This window comes from Lissotriton vulgaris, chromosome 1_1 (assembly GCF_964263255.1).
Source record: "Lissotriton vulgaris chromosome 1_1, aLisVul1.2, whole genome shotgun sequence".
Classification (NCBI taxonomy): domain Eukaryota; kingdom Metazoa; phylum Chordata; class Amphibia; order Caudata; family Salamandridae; genus Lissotriton; species Lissotriton vulgaris.
In genome coordinates, this window is record NC_141685.1 from 2,140,403,394 (window position 1) to 2,140,421,573 (window position 18,180).

The window sequence follows — 18,180 nt, forward strand, 5'->3', positions numbered from 1 at the left end:
TCAGTGCTGAACAAATTGTGCAAAGTCTGGGCTGAACTGCATGGTAAGTGCAAAGTAACAGAACCAAAGAGATTGCCGGTTGTCTGTGCTCCAGTGGGAACTAGGCGCGGCCTCAGTTAAAGTGGATTCCACTCGGAGCTGGTAAGCAAAACGGGCTGAGAATCCTCCTCTGGCCTTGGCCCATTTGGCACCAGCATTGATGTGAAGTGGTGCAGTGGGTGGCACCCAAACCAAAGTCGGATCGGAGCCAGTGCTGAACAGGAGGCCAATTACAGAAGCAGAGCTGGTGCTGAAGGACGACCCACCATCCGAAGTCTGATTGGAGCTTTCTGTTGTTCGTTGGTGCCCATAGGCGCAACAGAGGGAACCAGTAACGAGAAAAAATGCATGCAGAGGACTCCTTAAAGGCCATCACTAGCTGCGATGTCATTGAAGGACCCAAAAATTCGGGCTGTATCAAAACTAGGCTCGTAATTGCCTCTGATGGAGACTGGGATTGAGTCTGGGTGGCACTTTGACACCCTCGTGCTCCCTGGAGTTCAAAAGTGGCAGAAAGTGGCCTATTTTTATTCTGAAGGTTTTGTATAGCGCAAGCAAGACCCTTACGGGTATCAGAGCGCTTTACAGTGCAGAAGTATGTAATAGAAAATAAGCATAGAGAGGTATAGGTGAGTCAAATACAGAATAGTCACTAATGCTATATTAATAAATATATCACAGGTGTTTATGTAAAGTTCAGGTAAATTTAGCCATGAGAATAGCTTTCACTTATTTTTTGAAGAAAGCGGTGGAAGGATTCTGTCTCGTTTCTGGGGGTAGAGCATTCCAAATCCTGGGGGCCATTCCTGAAAAGGTGCGGTTGTATGTTTTCTTCTTCACAAATCGTTGTGGTTTCAGTAGGAGATTTTTGGAGCTTCTGTTGGATCTGTCACCACACGAGAGGACCATTTTCGGAGCTAAATAACTCAGAGTTTTGTGATGTAATGTCTTGTGTGTCATACAAGCGATTTTTAATAGAATTCTTGCCTTGAAGGGTAGCCAGTTGAGCAATGGCAGGGGAGATGTGACTATTTCCTTTAAAGCCTGTGATGAGTCTAGCAGCTGCATTGATTCAGGGTCTAAGAGGGGCTGTTGTCGATCTGGGAAGTCCGCATAGAATAACACTACCATATGCCACTCAAGGAATAACTAGAGCTTGCACTACCTGTTTGAAGTCATTGGCGGGCAGGAAGGGTTTCAGTTTTCTCATTTGAAAATGTTCTCCTTTTGTGGAGGTGCTAATGTGTTTCTGCATGTTTAGATTTCTGTCCAGAGTCACTCTCAATGATTTCGCTGAGTCGATAATGAGGGGCTGACCTTTGAGTGCTGTTAGGTGGTTCATCTAGTCAAGGAGGGTGGTCGATTGTTTGGGGGGAATGATTAAGAGGAATTCCGTTTTGAGGGTGTTTATTTTCAGATGGTTTTCTGCTAGCCAGCTCTGCATTTTCTGAAGCGTTGAATTAAGGGATTTAATGTCTTCAAGTGAGTGGATCTTTATGTAGAGTTGTGTGTTATCTGTGTACATGTGATAATGGACCATCAAGGAGCTGAGAAGATCTGTGAGTGGTTACATGAAGAAGTTGAAAGGTGTGGGTGAAAGGGATGATCCCTGCGGCACTCCTAGAGTGACTGGGGCGGGCTTGGATAAGGATTGAATAACCTTGAATCTTTGTGATCTATTCTGTAGGAAGGAGGTGAACCAATTCAGAACAGATCCAGATATCCCCATTCTGTATTTCAAGAGGTCAATCATGTTTATTGTACTGGGACTGACTTCAGGGTCTTGGCTCGGTGGGAGGTTTAAAATTCTGTGATTTATGGAAAGGTACTCTATTTCTTCGTGCCTATAAAGAACACAAATAAAGATTGCAACCGTGATAACAGTCTTTACAGGCATGATAATGTATTGGTTCATATATTCAAGCAGGCCCTTTGAACACATAACCTGCAAGTATTCTTACTTATTAGGCCACGTGTAACACCATCCTGGCGCCGGTTTGATAGGAAAGGTGTGAATCTGTGAAAATCTTCTAAAGTGCCTAAAGATTGTCTAGACTACAGGCTGAAAGTCACATTATAGTGCTTTTAAATCACGTATAGCAAAAGTGGGTCCCCACTTTTAACTTCAAACGGACTGTGTTTTTGAATTGCAATCAGTAGAAATCTTTTTTTTTGTAAAAGGCATCGTGTTTCTTCTTTATGTCGCAAAGGGAGTGGGTGCAAGTAATGTTTCATAACACTTAATATCGGCAAGGCAGTGTTAGTTCGTTTCTGAAAGTTATTTGTTTATTGGCTTATGTATCTTTGGCACTTGATTATTTTTCTGTTTTAAAGATACCGACCTTTAGTGCATAAACTAGGGCCCTAAAAGGGATGCCCTTAACATGAGTCATCAGTTCGGAGAACGGGAAGAATGGGTGGGGCAGTAAGGAATCTATCACTAACTAATGTCTCTTGTAACTTGTGCATCTGAAAGAGACAGGTTATTTATAGACTCCTTACCTTAGAATAGATACCCCAGCAATACCAACCCCGGTGGTGGGTCCGCGAACAAGATTACACCAAAACGTCATGGAGCACAGAAATGCCAAATAAGCCGTCTCTCCGGACCTTACTGTCAAGGCAGTAGTGCTTGGTAAACGTGTGCGGCGAGGCCCACGTAGCTGCCTGACTAATGTCCTGCAAGGGAACGCCACATCCCAAGGCAGTAGTGGCTGCAGTCGCCCTGGTCGAATGGGCACGCAACCCCACAGGAGGCTTCTTTTTGTCCAAGGAGTAACATGCTTTGATGCACAGAACGACCCACCGGGAGATGGTCCGTTTGTGCACAGCCCGACCTTTTTTGGCACCCACGTAGCCAACAAAAAGCTGATCATCCACCCGGAACTGCTGTGTAAGCTGCAGATAGAATGCTAGCGCACGTTTTGGGTCCAGACGGTGGAGCCTCTCCTCTTCCCTTGAAGGATGCAGAGGCGGAAAGAAGGTGGGCAAAGTGATGCTCTGCCCGATGTGGAAGGGCGTGACAACCTTGTCAGAAAAGAAGGACCAGTCCTTAAAACCACCTTGTCCGGATGAACGGAAAGAAAGAAGGTTTAGAAGAAAGGGCCTGGAGCTCACTCACTCTTCTGGCAGAGGTGATAGCAACCAGGAAAGCTGTCTTAAGAGTAAGAAGACGTAAAGGACAGTTATGAAGAGGCTTAAAGGGAGCGCACATCAGAAAAGTCAAGACAAGATTTAAGTCCCATTGAGGCATTATAAAGGTTACTGTTGGAAACATATGAGTAATGCCTTTAAGAAAGCGGTTAACAATTGGGGACTTAAAAAGAGAAGTCTGATCTGGAAGCCGAAGAAAGGCAGAGATGACCAAAAGATAACCTTTTATAGTGTCCAGAGCAGCCCTGCTGGGCCAAAGAGAGAAGAAACAGAAGAACCTCAGAAAGAGGGGCAGAAAGGCGATCCACAGCCTTCGCTGTGCTCCATGCCACAAATCTGTTCCACCTGCAGGCTTATACCGTTTTGGTGGAGGAACGCCTGGCTGCCAGAATGACATCACAGACTTCGAGAGGAAGATCAAAATGTGTCAACTGTTGCCGCTCAATCTCCACGCATGGAGGTGCCGGTTGGACAGGTTCGGGTGGAGGACCGCCTCCCGCTGCTGCGACAGAAGATTTAAGGTTTTTTTCACATGCACTTATTGCCTCTAATTGTTAGCTCTTAGCTAATGGTTTATCTTGGGTTATATTCTAATTTCTATTTGTTAATGTTTTTTATATGTTCTTTTGTTTCCATTTCTATAGATCATTGCCCCATGTGTTCTTTCTTCCCTCATTTTACTCCTGTAGTTTGCCGAGTCGTCTCTCCTTCCCGCCCTCCCTTCCGAGTTACAGTCCCGTCATTGTCCTATGTGGTCCCCATCCTCCCTACCCGTACATGTCCTGGATGTTCTGTGAGTCATTTTGCTTCCTTCATATCTTTCTTCTAAATATTTTTCTTTTCTTGCTTTTTTCTCCTTCTCATCCCTTGGATTCCAATCTTTTTTCAACTTTTTCCTCTTCTCCTATTTCTTCCTGGACGATTTCCTGTTTTCTCTTTTTCTCTCTTGTATTCTTCATACTCTTGTGTCCTTTATCATTTGCCCTTTCATTTGTTTTAATTGTTATTGAGTACAGTTTTTTTTCCATAGGTTACTATATTGAATGCTATATCTTGTTTATTCTTAATTTTTTTCTGCATACAAACATATTGTATTATACATTTTTCATATATTCCCACCTTAAGAGTTCTCCGCCTTTTATTCTTCATACTTTGTATTGATTGTTATGCATTCATTGTTGATACCCTTATATTATTGCTTTGCCTTAACCAGCTTAATATGTTTTTTTTTGCCTTGTTGAAGGCCTTTAAAAATTGTTTCATGGAACGTTAGAGGTTTGCACTCCCCCATAAAGAGGCAGAGAGTCTTAACACACTTGGCCAAGCTTAAAACAGACATTGCTTGTCTACAAGAATCACACCTCTCACCTGAAGAATCTGTTAAACTTAAAGGAGGCTGGGTAGGGGAGGTCTTCTTTTCCCCAGGTGACGGAAAGCGTAATGGGGTCCTCATTTAATTTCATAAATCCCTCTCAGTCAAGATAGTTGCTAACTCAGCAGATCAGCTTGGTAGATGGGCCTTGGTTAAATTTGTTGTAGATAATACTCCAGTTTCACTTCTAAACATATATGCTCCAACAACAGGGGACGCTTCTTTTTGGTCGTCGTTATCTCCTCACATTACCCAACACTATGAGGACAATTTCATCCTGGCGGGAGATTGTAATGAAGTTTTTGACCCCTTTCTGGATAGGCAATCCACCAGCACATATACTCCCCATAAATCACATAAAGCTTTCAAACAATTAATTAATCAGTTTAAACTTATTGATGCTTGGAGGTTATGTAATCCTACTCTAAGAGAATACTCTTTTTTCTCTCCACCTCACCAAACTCAATCTCGTTTGGATTACTTTTTTATCTCACATCATCTTTCTCAGTTTTTGTTTGCATCTGACATTGGCTCTATTTTGATATCGGATCACGCTCCAGTTTCCATTCACCTTGATATCTTGCAGAAATCGCCCCTCACTAGGAAATGGCGCTTCAATAATTCTCTGCTTCTTGATTCCGATTTTTTTTCATTCTTTACTGCCTTTTTTCATGACTTTTTCTTACGTAATGAATCCAACGAGGTGCCTTTTCCTGTTGTGTGGGATGCTTTTAAGGCGTCCGCTAGAGATTCTATTATTGGGTATGTTTCCCACAAACGTAAGAGAGCAGAGCAAATCACCAATGATCTTTTCTCCAAGATCAAGAAATTGGAACATTCCTATTTTGCTTCAAAATCCAAAGATTGTTTAAATGAGCTCATTGCTACTAAACTGCAATTTAACAAAGATACCACAAATAATGCTTCCAATTATTTATTACGTTCCAATGCTAAATTCTATGGGGGTCAAAATAAGGCCGGCAAATTGTTGGCAATTATTTGAAAGTTAAAAAGAATAGGACTAATATAGATAATATTTATAGTCATGATTCTGTTTTGAGACACAAAGATGAAGACATCTTAAATGAATTTCTTTAATTTTACAAAACACTATGGCCCACATGCATCATCCCGGGATTTTGCGAGTTCTAAAGTGCGAAAAATAGCGATTCGCATTTAGAATTCGCAAAACGGGATGCATGATTATTTTCGGTAAATTTATGCGATTCGGTAAAAATCGCAATTTTTACCGAATCGCATAAATTACCGAAATACAATTTGCGAATTCGCTATTGCCATTGGTTCCTATGGGCCAAAAGGCCCATATGAAGCAATGGGAAGGCATTAGCAAATTGCGATTTTCACTTTGAAAATCACAATTTGTTAATGCATTTCATGGGTGCAGGGGGGGGTCCAAAGGACCCCCCCCATGCACCCCTGAAATGTATTTTTCGCATCATGTTTCACACACACATGTCCATAGGACATGTGTGTCCGTAACATGAATGTTGAAAAAAATGCATTTTCAGCGTTTTAAACACTTTTTGCAAATTTACCGAGTGGTTCAACCACTCGGTAAATTTGACCCCCTAATTGCGATTTCGCAATTTTAAAAGTAATCATGCATTGCTTTTAAGAAATCGCAAATTTGCGATTTCTTAAAAGCAATCGCAATTTTAGAAATCGCAAAAATGTTGCGATTTCTAAAATTGCTTGATGCATCCAATAAAGCATTTTTGGAATCGCAAACGGCCGATTTTAAGGAATCGCACCGTTTGCGACTCCAAAAATGCTTGATGCATGTGGGCCTATACTCTTCTGAGGCAACCTCTACGACCCAGGATATCTGTTCCTACTTTTCTGATATTGAGTCACCTTTCGCTACCCCTCCTGACCTTTGTCCATTAGAATCAGATATAACTCAGAAAGAACTTCTTGGTGCTTTGAAATCTCTTTAAAAAGATAAGGCCCCGGGTCCAGATGGTTTTACAGTGGAATTTTTTCTTCATTTTTCGGCATTATTAATCCCAAAATTACGTACACTAATTTCTAATTTTCTAGATTCTGGTTCTATCTCAGGTTCCTTTTCTGACGCTCTCATTTGCATCCTTCCCAAACCAGGTAAAGACCCACAGTTCTGTAAAAATTATAGACCCATTTCTCTAGTGAATATTGATTACAACATTTTTTCTAAAACTTTGGCCCTTCGTTTAGATTCCTTTTTGCCAGATCTATTGGGGAAAGAGCAGTCTGGTTTCGTCAAGGGGCAGACTGCTTTCTGATAATACTAGATTGTTCTTTGATATTCTCTCTAAGACTTCCCATTCTTCTCACTCTATCGCTGCAATTGCTTTGGACGCGGAAAAGGCTTTTGACAGAGTTGAGTGGTCGTATCTTTTTCAGACGTTGAAGTGGTTCGGTTTTGGCCCAAAAATTTCTACCCTTATCTCTCTTTTATATTCACATCCTAGAGCCGCTATTGCGGCGAATGGTGGTTTTTCTTCCTATTTTTCTCTTGGTAGAGGGGTTCGCCAGGGATGTCCCCTTTCGCTTTTCTTATTCAATCTTGCCTTAGAGTCATTCCTTTTGCGAATTCGCCAAAATACTGCCATAAAGGGCTTTACGTTCCACCAGTCCACAATTAAAATGGCGGCGTATGCGGATGATGTTTTATTATTCTTGTCTGAGCCCACGACTTCATTACCTGCTTTTTTATCTGAGGTCAATTAATTTGCTTCTGTCTCTGGCTATAAATTAAATAAAGATAAGTGCGAGATCTTACCCTTGACTAAATTTACTTATAAATCGGATTTCATTACTTCAGGTTTCACGTGGAACCCTATGTCAGGTCCGTTCAGGATGCTCCTCAGGATGGGGTCGATGCTATAAGGGGGCCCACCTCTAGATCAACCCAAGTCTGACTGTAATTGTGCCCAGACTGTTAAGGCGATCAAGCGGGGGAAAAGTTGGGGTCCGGAGGAGAACAGCTGGGCTCTGGTAACCGCAACCTGTAACCACAGAAACAAGGGGTAAGTACTGCAGCACCCTCAACCGTGACAAATACCATGTAACAAAACCCCTGTTACCTCACCTGTATATCTCACAGGTGTGCCTATATGCAGGAAGGATCTAAGGGCGGCTTCTATATCCCCTGGTGTAATACTGGAAGATACAATGCAGAGATCATTAGCAAACCCCCTGGTTCCCTCCCTTCCTTGATTCTAAAAGATTAGGCCAGCATGAACACCTACCCTTATGAAGGATACAGAGAACTTAAAGTTGCCCCAGAACACCATTCAATGAAAACAAAATAACGATCCCCTTCCTGGTAACGGTGGTAAATAACAACAAGGTCTTTCTCCTCCGAGGAAATGCTGATAAGACTGACCTCAGGGTGTGCAAGACGCGACTACCCCAGGATCTCTCCAACACTCCCTATAATACAAGAGTTATAGAAAAGAAACAAATCATAAGCCCAGCTTAAAGTATGTGGTTAGCGTCTTTACAGATCCGGCTCTGTAAGCGCTTCAAAGTGGTTAATGAGTACTGTAAGGTAAGGCGGCACCGAAAACAAGGTGTCCTGCGCGAACCGGAGCAAGACGCTCCCTGTAAGTACACAACAAACGTATTCTGTAAAGACAATAGGACTGTAAATGCCCCACTCGGTTCCGAGCAAAACCTGATGTTTCAATGATGGAAGGACACACGGGCGCTTCCTAAGCCCCTCCAGTTAAATCCACAAACGAGCGGCAACACCCAAGGAACACCACGTTGTAGGCGCTTCCGAAGCCCCACCAGTATAATCCACAAGCGAGTTTCTGAAGACGAGCAACGCTGAACCCACACGCAAACGGAGGCGTGTCTCTTCAGCGCAATGCAAAACTTGCCTCTGCCGATTTCCACAATACTGCAACACCAATCCAAAGTACTCAACCCAAGGCACAAGCAGGAATAATCGGCAGCGCGCCTTCCGCCTGACTTCCTGATAATCCTTCACTGCGTCGCTTCATAGGAGCGCGCAGTGCAAAGGATCATGGGATATGTAGTTTTCTCATCCCGTTTCCCAGCACAGGGCAGGCAGTGATTTACCAGAGGTCGGGGAGGGCGAATCGTGACACCCTAATTGTATCAAATATTTGGGTCTCCACTTTACTCCTACTCTCTCAGGTACGGTTTCGCGTTGCATGGAAGATTGTTTAAAAAAATTTGACGGACATCACCACAAAATGGCCTCCCTTATATTTATCCCGGTGGGGCAGATTGGACACTATTAAAATGATGCTTTCCCCCTTGGTTTTATTCATAATTTCCAACATTCCATTCTCCATTCCTTTATCTCATTTCAAGAAAATTAATTCCATCTTATCCTCATTCCTGTGGGGACGTAAAAAGGCTCGCATGTCTATATTTAAATTAGCGCGCCCAAAGGAAGAGGGTGGGGTGAACTTCCCAAATTTTTCTTTATATCACAAATCCTTTCTATTAAACCAGGCTTCTAGATGGATTGACGATTCTTCCACATTCTCTCCCTTGTGGACAACGCTAGAATTGGCATATATCTCTCCCTTCTCTTTTCCGGAATACCTTTCTTTTTCCCGTCCACCGCAGTCTATCTCCACTCCAATCCTCAAATACACCTCTAAAATTCTGCCATCTCCGATAATTTCTTCCTTTTTTGAACAACCTATTTGACATAACTCATCGATTTTAATAAATAATAAACCATTTTTTTGGAAGTCTTGGAGAACTCGTGGTATCATATGGGTGCATCAAATATTTCAGAAATCTCGTATTATTTCTTTTTCAGAAGCTATGTCATCTTTTCATCTTCCTTCTTCTTTTCGCGCTAAGTATCTTAAATTAATACAAGCACTTAAATCAGCATATGAAGTGCACATCACGTTGCCCTCCATGTTACCTCAGGAGTCTCATATCATATCTCAATTGCGCACTTTACTTATCAGAGGGACTAGGGCGTCCAGGATTTACTCTTTGCTACATGCTCCAGCATCACCATGCTTTGTGCACTAAAGTGGAGGAGGCATGGGAAGTAGACATTGGTATCTCATGGTCTGTTGAGTTATGGGATAAGCTATGGTTAAGGTTACGGGAATCCTCCAGGGCTGCAAATACTGTTCAGACTTTGTTTTTTATTTATAATCGCCTCTTACTTTCCCCACTTATTCTTAGTAAAAGACATCCTGACTTGTCTCATACATGCTGGACTTGCTCTGCACCTCATGCTGATTTGTTACACTTGCTTTTCAATTGCACTCCGGTTCGCACGTTTTGGGTTCAGGTGTGGTCTCAAATTAATAATATATTTTCCACTACACACCCGTTTCATGTATCACTGCACTTTTAGCATAAAAATAATTGACTTGCTCATTGCAGTCGCTTTTCAGCAGATTACCAAGGCTTGGAAGGATCTCACTAAACTCTTGTATCAGGCTTGGTGGTACGCTGTATGTTATAATCATAGGCTGGACACAACGTTTGTTTATCCACTCGCTTTGGCTCCAAAACGAAAACAGTTGTGGGACCCAGTCACCTCCTTTTTTGATACTTGTGCTCTCCGCTCTCTGCCTCAATCCCCCTTTCAACAGGAAGTTGTGAAACCTCCTTGAGTTCCCTTCATTGTTTTATCTACTTTATATTATCAAATATTCTACCATTCTTTAGTATATCAATACATCAGTATTTGTTGTTGTTGCATATTTCATTATAGCTGGTTATTTATATGATTTCTTCTTTTGGAATATTTATTTATTTATTTTATTGTATACTTTATCTTTACATTGTTGTTCTTAATTTGTATAAGCGACTTATATGACTGTTAATAAACTATATTCTGAACTCAAAAAGAGGATAAGGTCTTCAGATATCAGTTTTACGAGGAATGAAGAGCTTTGTTTTACATCATGAACGCATCTGTAGTCTAAAGACCGAGTGAAGCGAACCCTTACATGGCAAGAAGCAGTGTCTGAGGGCGGTACTCATTTAATGACAATAGAAGTCAAGCATGGGATCAACCTGGGATTGTGAACTACAGAGATTGGCTGGGGTTGCTCAGAAAATAGCACTTAAAAAAGTGGTATTTAGCGGCATCCAGACAAGAGGGGAAAGAATACGATAAACGGGAACCACCGGATACTACTGTTTGCATTTAGGCTAACGACAGTAGACAGAGCATTCAAAAAGGCGGTCCAGAATAATGGAAAATACATTGGCAAAGCCAAAAGGGCTGGCTAATACGTTTTTGCACTGGATGTTTAACACCAAAAATGACATCTTTATTTTCACACTGTTTACAAAATAAAAATCACAATGGAGCACTTTAAAATGCTTCTGCTACTTTAAAAATGGGGAATAAGTCACCTACCTATGGAAGCCTGTTTGTTGTCATCTTTGACTTGCTCCTTGTTGCGAGGCCGTAAGTGGCACTTTGCATCCTTGATTTTAAAACGGGCCTTTTGTGTTACTGTTGGATCCATGGAATCTGTATAAAAACATTAATTTTTATTTTATTAAGACTTTGACATATTTGTTTTTCTTCAAGGCATTTTTCTCAACATTCTCTCGTTTTTAATGAAGTTCACAGTGTAGTCTCGAACTATCTTGATCGCAACTAAAGTAAGAAGGCCAAACAGAACAATATTGTATCTTTACATATTAGCTATCCTATTTACAGCACTTTCCCTTATTTGCCCCGCACCGAGACCCTTGGGTGTTAGTGTTACGCTATTTATCATCTATAACATTACAAAACTTGGGTGAATCATCTAAGGCAAAGTTTATGCATTCAATGGCCATAGCTAATGTAATTATTACTGTACTTTAAGAGATGTTCTTTCGGGATCAAACACTACAAAGGTCACCATACATGCAGAGAGCGACATCCCCAAAGAAATTACACCACATTTTCAGAGTCCTCTCTATCAAGTGGTTTTGAGACAGACAACGAAAAGCCTGACACTAGTACTTCCTCATACCTGCCTGCCGGAGAAAATACTGATTCCAACCAAGGTAATACTTTTTTAGCGGGAGGGACTGGAGGAAGAACAATGGCAGGGATCGGTAAAGAGGCCAGGAAAGAGGGAGAGGCAAAAGTCAGAGGGGCAGACTCTATCAGTAGAACAAACATGGAGAGAGTCAGACCTGAGGTCAGACTCACAGCTGGTAGCGCCCACAATGGTCATGGACAGGGATAATCCCATCATCAATCTTTCTAAATAGAAAATAAGGTCATCTGAACATGAACTACTGACCAAGGGCCTATTTTGCCCCTACAACTCTTCCCAATAAACTCAACATCATTATAGAACTTCATCAATTCTCTAGGAAGATTTGGCTGATACATTATTTTAAGAATATCCTTTTTGAGGCTAAATGGGATGCTACTTGGCTCAGACCTCCATCCTTATGCACACTTCCTTCTCATATGATGTCTCGTAAGGTTCTAGCATTCGAGCAAGTTGTACTGAGAAGTTTTTGAAATACTTAGTAAAAACATTATGGGAAATACAATATCAAGAAATCAGAGACCTTGGCTCTGAACTCGATTAGTATCAATAAGACCATAGTGGATAAGGGAGGGGATATTGTTATCAAGGATGTTGACAACTACAAGCAGGAGATTGTGTCTCAATTGAATGTGCAAGAGCATTACACAAAGTTTGCAAGCAATCCAACACAAGAGGTTTGCTGTCTCAATAACTCCCTAATGGACATGGGTTTTTCTGAAGGCTATCTAAGTGAATGTATGATGTTACAATGCATGCATTTACAATGCATGCCTATACAACACAGTTCTTACATCGCAACACCTTTACAACGCATTCTTTTACATAGCATGCCATTACATCGCATTTTCAGAAAATACCTTTACAACGCATTCCATTACATCGCATTATACCTTTACAACGCATACCATTACATTGCAATTAAGGTAAGTGTTGGATAGTATAGGGATAATATTTACTATTCTAACTCCAGTGTGGTGCAACAGTAGGGTAAGTGTTGGATAGTTTAAGGGTAAAAATTACTATTCTAACTCCAGTGAGTGCCACGGTGGGGTAAGTGTCAGATACTGTAAGGGTACTATGCATCGTAATGACTTGCGATGTAATGCCTGCGTGGTAATGACATGCGTTGTTGTGACATGCAATGTAATGGCTGCATTGTAATGACATGCGATGTAAAGGATGTTGCGATGTAATGACTGCTTTGTAAAGGAAGTGTGATGTAATGACTGCCTTGTAAAGGTTGTTTCCCATCTAAGTGAACATGAATATGCCTTTCTAAAATACAAGATCCCATGCACACAAACCATTTACTCATTGCCCAAAATCCATAAACATGTACAAAAACACATTAATGTCCTATTGTATCAGGGTGTGGTTCAGATTTGGAACCCCTATGCAAATACATTGATGCATTTATCAAATCATTTGCAGAATAAACTAAGGCCTACATTAGAGATACCATGGATTATTAGACAGATAGAACGGGCACCCTTTTAAGCCTCAAGATCAGATCCTAGTGAGAATGGATGTTCCATCACTGTACACAAATATCCCTCAGAAAGATACACCTCAGGTGATGACGACAGTTTGGGAAAATAGAAAAAAATTCGGAACACCCGCTGACTTTATTGTATTATTACTTGAAATAGCGTTAACAATGACTTTCATTTTCTTCCAAAATAAACAAATTACTTACCTGCAACTATAGTTCTCCAGTATTGGAAGCATTCATGGATTCACATGTTTGAATTATTCCCCTTCGTAACAAAGGGAGCCCCCGGTAATATGAAATAGTAGTAGTAGTAGTGTTAAACACAACATAAATAATAGGAACCTGATAGGTATAAACTAGGAAAGGCCTAGGCCTCTTCAGTTTAACAGCCTATCATGGCCATTATGGAAAAAGATCCAAAGTTCTGCCTCAGCCAATCAGCATCACTCACCCTGTAGAACCCTCCAGAGGGAAAGGTCAGCACCTCAGCTTTTCTACCGCAGGTTGTGCTAAGGGAGTCTCCTCCGAGCTCTGCTCAGTTTTTCTCTTCAAATTACTTTTCCAAAGATTTCCTGTCAGGAAAGTACTCTAACATTATTTTATTGACTTTTATAGACTGGATTTACCTATTTGTTGGTTTAATTTAACTGAACCATGGCTGAAAGATCTAAAAAAGGCTCTCTTTAGAGAATGTGCCACTTGCCTGAAAAAAATGCTTTATGTAGAGGATCCTCAGAAGGACTGCATTTATTGTCTGTACCCTTCCCACAAGGGTACAGACTCCAAAAATTGCCATAAGTTCTCAAATAAAACTTTGAGGGATCAAGAAGGATGTCTCTTAATTTGGCTTCAAAAGCTTAAAAGTAGGTCTGACCCTGTATCAGACTCAGAGAGAGAGCAGTGAGCATCTAAGGCTTCAAAAATATCTTCAAAAGATCAAGGGATCCTTCGCAATCTGATAAGGAACCTATCATGGCCATTACGGAAAAAGAACTATAGTTACAGGTAAGTAACTTGGGGCTAGATGTAGGTAGAATTGATTTACGGATTTTAAATTACCGAATTTTACCGATTCAGTAATTGAAAATCGGTAAATCAATGGTGTCGGCATGTAGGTATTCCAGATGTGCTGGAATACCGAATCGGATTATTTTTCGTATTTACCGATTCGGTAAATACCGAATCGGTAATGCCCATTCATTCCTATGGGCTTCAAAGCCCATAGGAATGAATGGGCATTTCCGATTCGGTATTTACCGAATCGGTAAATACCGATTTACACAAGTGTGCAGGGGGTGTCACTTTGACACCCTCTGGCACCCCCAAAAGAGGCTCGGGTGCCATGTGGCAGGCATACTTGCCCTAAGGGCAGGTCTGCCTGACACATGGCATAGGTGTGCATGCACACATGTGCATGCACACCGGAATCGGTATTTTACCATCAAATTGGATTTGATGGTAAAATACCGATTCGTTAGGGCTCCTGGGACTCTGAAGAGTCCCACCTACATATGGGTGGTTCAGAATCGGTAAATTTACCGAATTTTTATTTTACCGAATCGGTAAAATTACCGATTCGGTAATTTTACCGATTCGGTAAAATAATGCCCCCTACATACCATTCACCTTTTTACCGATCGGTAACGGCCGAAAATACCGATTTTCGGCCGTTACCGACCGACCTACATCGGGCCCTTGTTTCTTACTCCAGTATTGAAACATTCATAGATTCACATGCTTGAATCAGAATAGCGAACAGCTGGTAGCACATTTACCATAGTCATTAGAAATTAACAAAATTAATAATAATAATAATAAATGTAAGTGGCCATCAAACAAGAAAATAAACATTAACAGAAAAACCTCATGCCTAACGGCAAACAGTTAATACAAGTAAATGTGATACAAAATAAGAGGTAAGAGGGTAGACAGGGGTGGCTCACCTTAGCGAAACATGATAAAGTACTGCTTGACCCACAGCTGTGTCATTTCAACTTGGTGAGTCCAGGCAATAGTATCTGGTGAAAATGTGCCCATTCTTCCACGTTGCAGCTCTGCAAATATCTGGAAGGGATACACCCGCAAACAAAGCCGCTGATGTCGATACTGCCCTCGTGGAGTGTGCTCGAACTCTTGCAGATAGCTGTCTGCCTGCTTTTTAGTGACAAAACGTTATGGCATTTGCAATCCATCTCAATATACTCTGTTTAGAAAGGGGGAAACCTTTCTGTGGTGCACTAAGTGTGACAAATAATTGAGATGTCTTGTGAAAAGTTTGTGTGTAATGCAGGTAAAATTTAAAGCAACGCCTGACATCCAGAGAATGCAGAGCTCTCTCTGCTGATGTCCTTGGAATCGGGAAGAAAGTCTTAAGCACTACCGGTTTGTTTAGGTGGAAATCCGAGGGAACCTTGGGAATTAACTTCTATTTGTGCGTAGCAGAACTCTATCCGTTTTGAACTATAAAAAGGGTTCCTCTATCACAAAGGCTTGAATTTCACTAACCCTTCTGGCAGATGTCAATGCAAGGAGCAAGGCTAATTTCCAAGACAGACATTTTATATCTGCTGTGTGAATTGGTTGGATTGGGGGTTTCATCAGCTGTGAAAGAATCATGTTCAATTGCCATAACGGAGGTGGAGATCTTACTGGAGGGAACATTCAAAACAGTCCTTTGAGGAATTCTTTTACAACTCTAGATGACCATAGAGATGGGGAATAAAGTGATCTCCAATATCTGGAAATAGACGCTAAATGGACCTTTATCGAGCTATGGGCCAAGCCCAGGTTTGTTAGCTGAAGGAGGTAAGGTAAGATCTGTTCCGGGGAGGAAGATAGCGGATGTATATTCTTTTGATGACACCAAATGCAGAAGCGTTTCCATTTGAGATGGTAAGTCCTGTTGGTACTTTTTGCCCTTCCCTTGGCTAAAACCTCACTACATTCACTGGAGATGTTCAGATGACGGTGCCCACCGCCACACACCGGACATTCTTTTCCTCCAAGAGACGCACCTCCTGGGTACACAATGTAACTTCCTAGCCCGTTACGGCTTTGACAGGGTTTGGCACTCTGGCTTCACATGGGGCTCCAGGAGGGTGGCTATCTTACTTCGGAAAGGCCTTCTCTTTGCCCTGGCTGCCGCCGAGACAGATGTGCAGGGCCGTTATGTGGTGGTCTCGGGTACTATGGAAGGACGCCCCTTAAACCTCCTGAGCCTTTACATTCCCCCTGCTCTCCTACCTCCAACACTCCGCCACCTTACACAAGTGATTTCCTCCCTCCCGCAGGGTCTTACGGTGGTTGGGGGAGACTTCAATGCCGTCTTGCAGCCCCTACGTGATACGACGGGGACCCCGTTCGAGGCCCGCGTCACCTCTGCTAAGTCCCTGTCAAGTTGGACCTTGGCCCTGGGTCTCTGTGACGTGTGGCGGGTGTGGAACCCCCGCAAGGATCAGTACACCCACACGTCGGCATCCCGCCATACTCACTCCCGCATTGACCTTCTCCTAATGCCGGCCATCGACTGCCAGCTGGTATCTGGCGCCGCGATCCTGCCCAGAGAGATTTCGGATCATTCTCCTGTCTCCCTCTGGCTGGGGTTTTCTCCGAGCGGTCCCTAAGCGGATTGGCAGCTGAACCTCTGGTTCTTGCAGGACTCGGAATAGTGGAATCACTCGGCCAGGATCTCCGTCACTATTTTTCCACCAATGCGGGCTCGGTTCCCTCATCAGGGACGCTGTGGGAGGCAGGCAAGGCCGTTGTCCGAGGAGTGGCCAAAGGGTTGGTCCATGCGAAGTGGTCGGAACAGACGGCCCAGCTCACACAGCTGGAATCCCGGGCGACACAGCTGGCAGTTGCCCAACTCTCTGGCGGTCGGGGGGATTCTTCCCGGCAACTAGCAGTGGTTTGTGAGGAAATCCGCCGGATCTCGCTGGAATCGGCCAAAATGCTCTGGCGCTCGTCGGTAGCTCGCCTTTAAGGATGGGGGGATAAGAACGGCAACCTCCTCCACAACCTTGTGTCTTATCCCAAAGTTAACCGTATTATTCCTGAGGTCCGCTCAAACGATGGAAACCCCCAAGTGACTTCCGCGGCCATAGCACAAACTTTTGCTACCTTCATCGCGCACCTCTACGCTGCTCGACCCTCGTGCGGTCCTCTGGCCGCTCTGCTGAACGGAACTGGTACCCAACTGCCTTCTCTCTCAAGAGACTGCAGACACTCTGGACCGCCCCTTCACGCTGGAGGAGGTCCAGGATGCCATCTCACTCCTACACCCCGGTAAAACACCTGGTCCCGACGGGAAACCTCAGGAGTACTTAGGTGGTCTTTCGAGATATTTTGGCCTCCCACCTGCTGGCTCTCTTCCGCCATGTGGCGGAGACTGGCACACTCCCACATGAGTCGGATTTGGCCACAATAGTGGTTATTCGAAGACGCAGGCGCCATCCTTGAGTTGTGCGAACTACCGCCCAATTTCACTCATCAACACGGAGATCAAGCTCTTCGCCACCGTCTTGGCTCAGAGACTCCAACCCCTCTTGCAGGACCTGGTCCACCCCGACCAATGCGGGTTCACACCGGCTAGAGGCACCCGCCACTGCATTTGTTGCCTCCACCTGGCCCTGGCCCACCGTGATCGGCTAACCCATACCTAGCCCTCCTTTTAATAGACTTCGAAAAGGACTTTGACATGGTGAATTGGATTACATGCAAGATGTGCTGGACAGGATGTGTTTTGGTCCCTCGTTCCGCCCCGGTCACCAGGACGGTGTTTCTGGCCTGGTGCACAGCCCTACGCCACGTTGGGTGGGACCGGAAACTCACTCGGCAGACACCACTTTAGCATGGGTCCTGGATGCGGGAGGTCTCGTCCCTGTAGGGGTTCCGCAGGTGGGACCTAATTGGAGTTTCAGTGCTCGGAGTTGTCTGGGTGATGGACCACATCCGTTCCTTCGCAGACCTGCAACAGCGTCACACTCTTCCTCCCTCCCAACTCTGTTGATACTTGCAACTCAGACACACCCTTTACACGAATGTCTGACCGCCTGTCTCCTTTCCAGAGGTTAGCCCATTGGAGGTTCAGGTGATGATGG

At 43.3% G+C, this 18,180-nt stretch overlaps 1 protein-coding gene across 2 annotated transcripts in view; it reads right to left on the minus strand.

Annotated features, from left to right (window-relative positions):
• The window catches only part of SCUBE1 (signal peptide, CUB domain and EGF like domain containing 1), a 1,931,683-nt gene that overhangs the window by 364,605 nt on the left and 1,548,898 nt on the right, over positions 1-18,180 (minus strand). For both annotated transcript variants that reach the window (XM_086922270.1, XM_086922262.1), the window contains one exon: positions 10,947-11,063. In XM_086922270.1, coding sequence (XP_086778396.1) covers positions 10,947-11,063 — 117 coding nt within the window. The remainder of the gene's footprint in view (positions 1-10,946; positions 11,064-18,180) is intronic.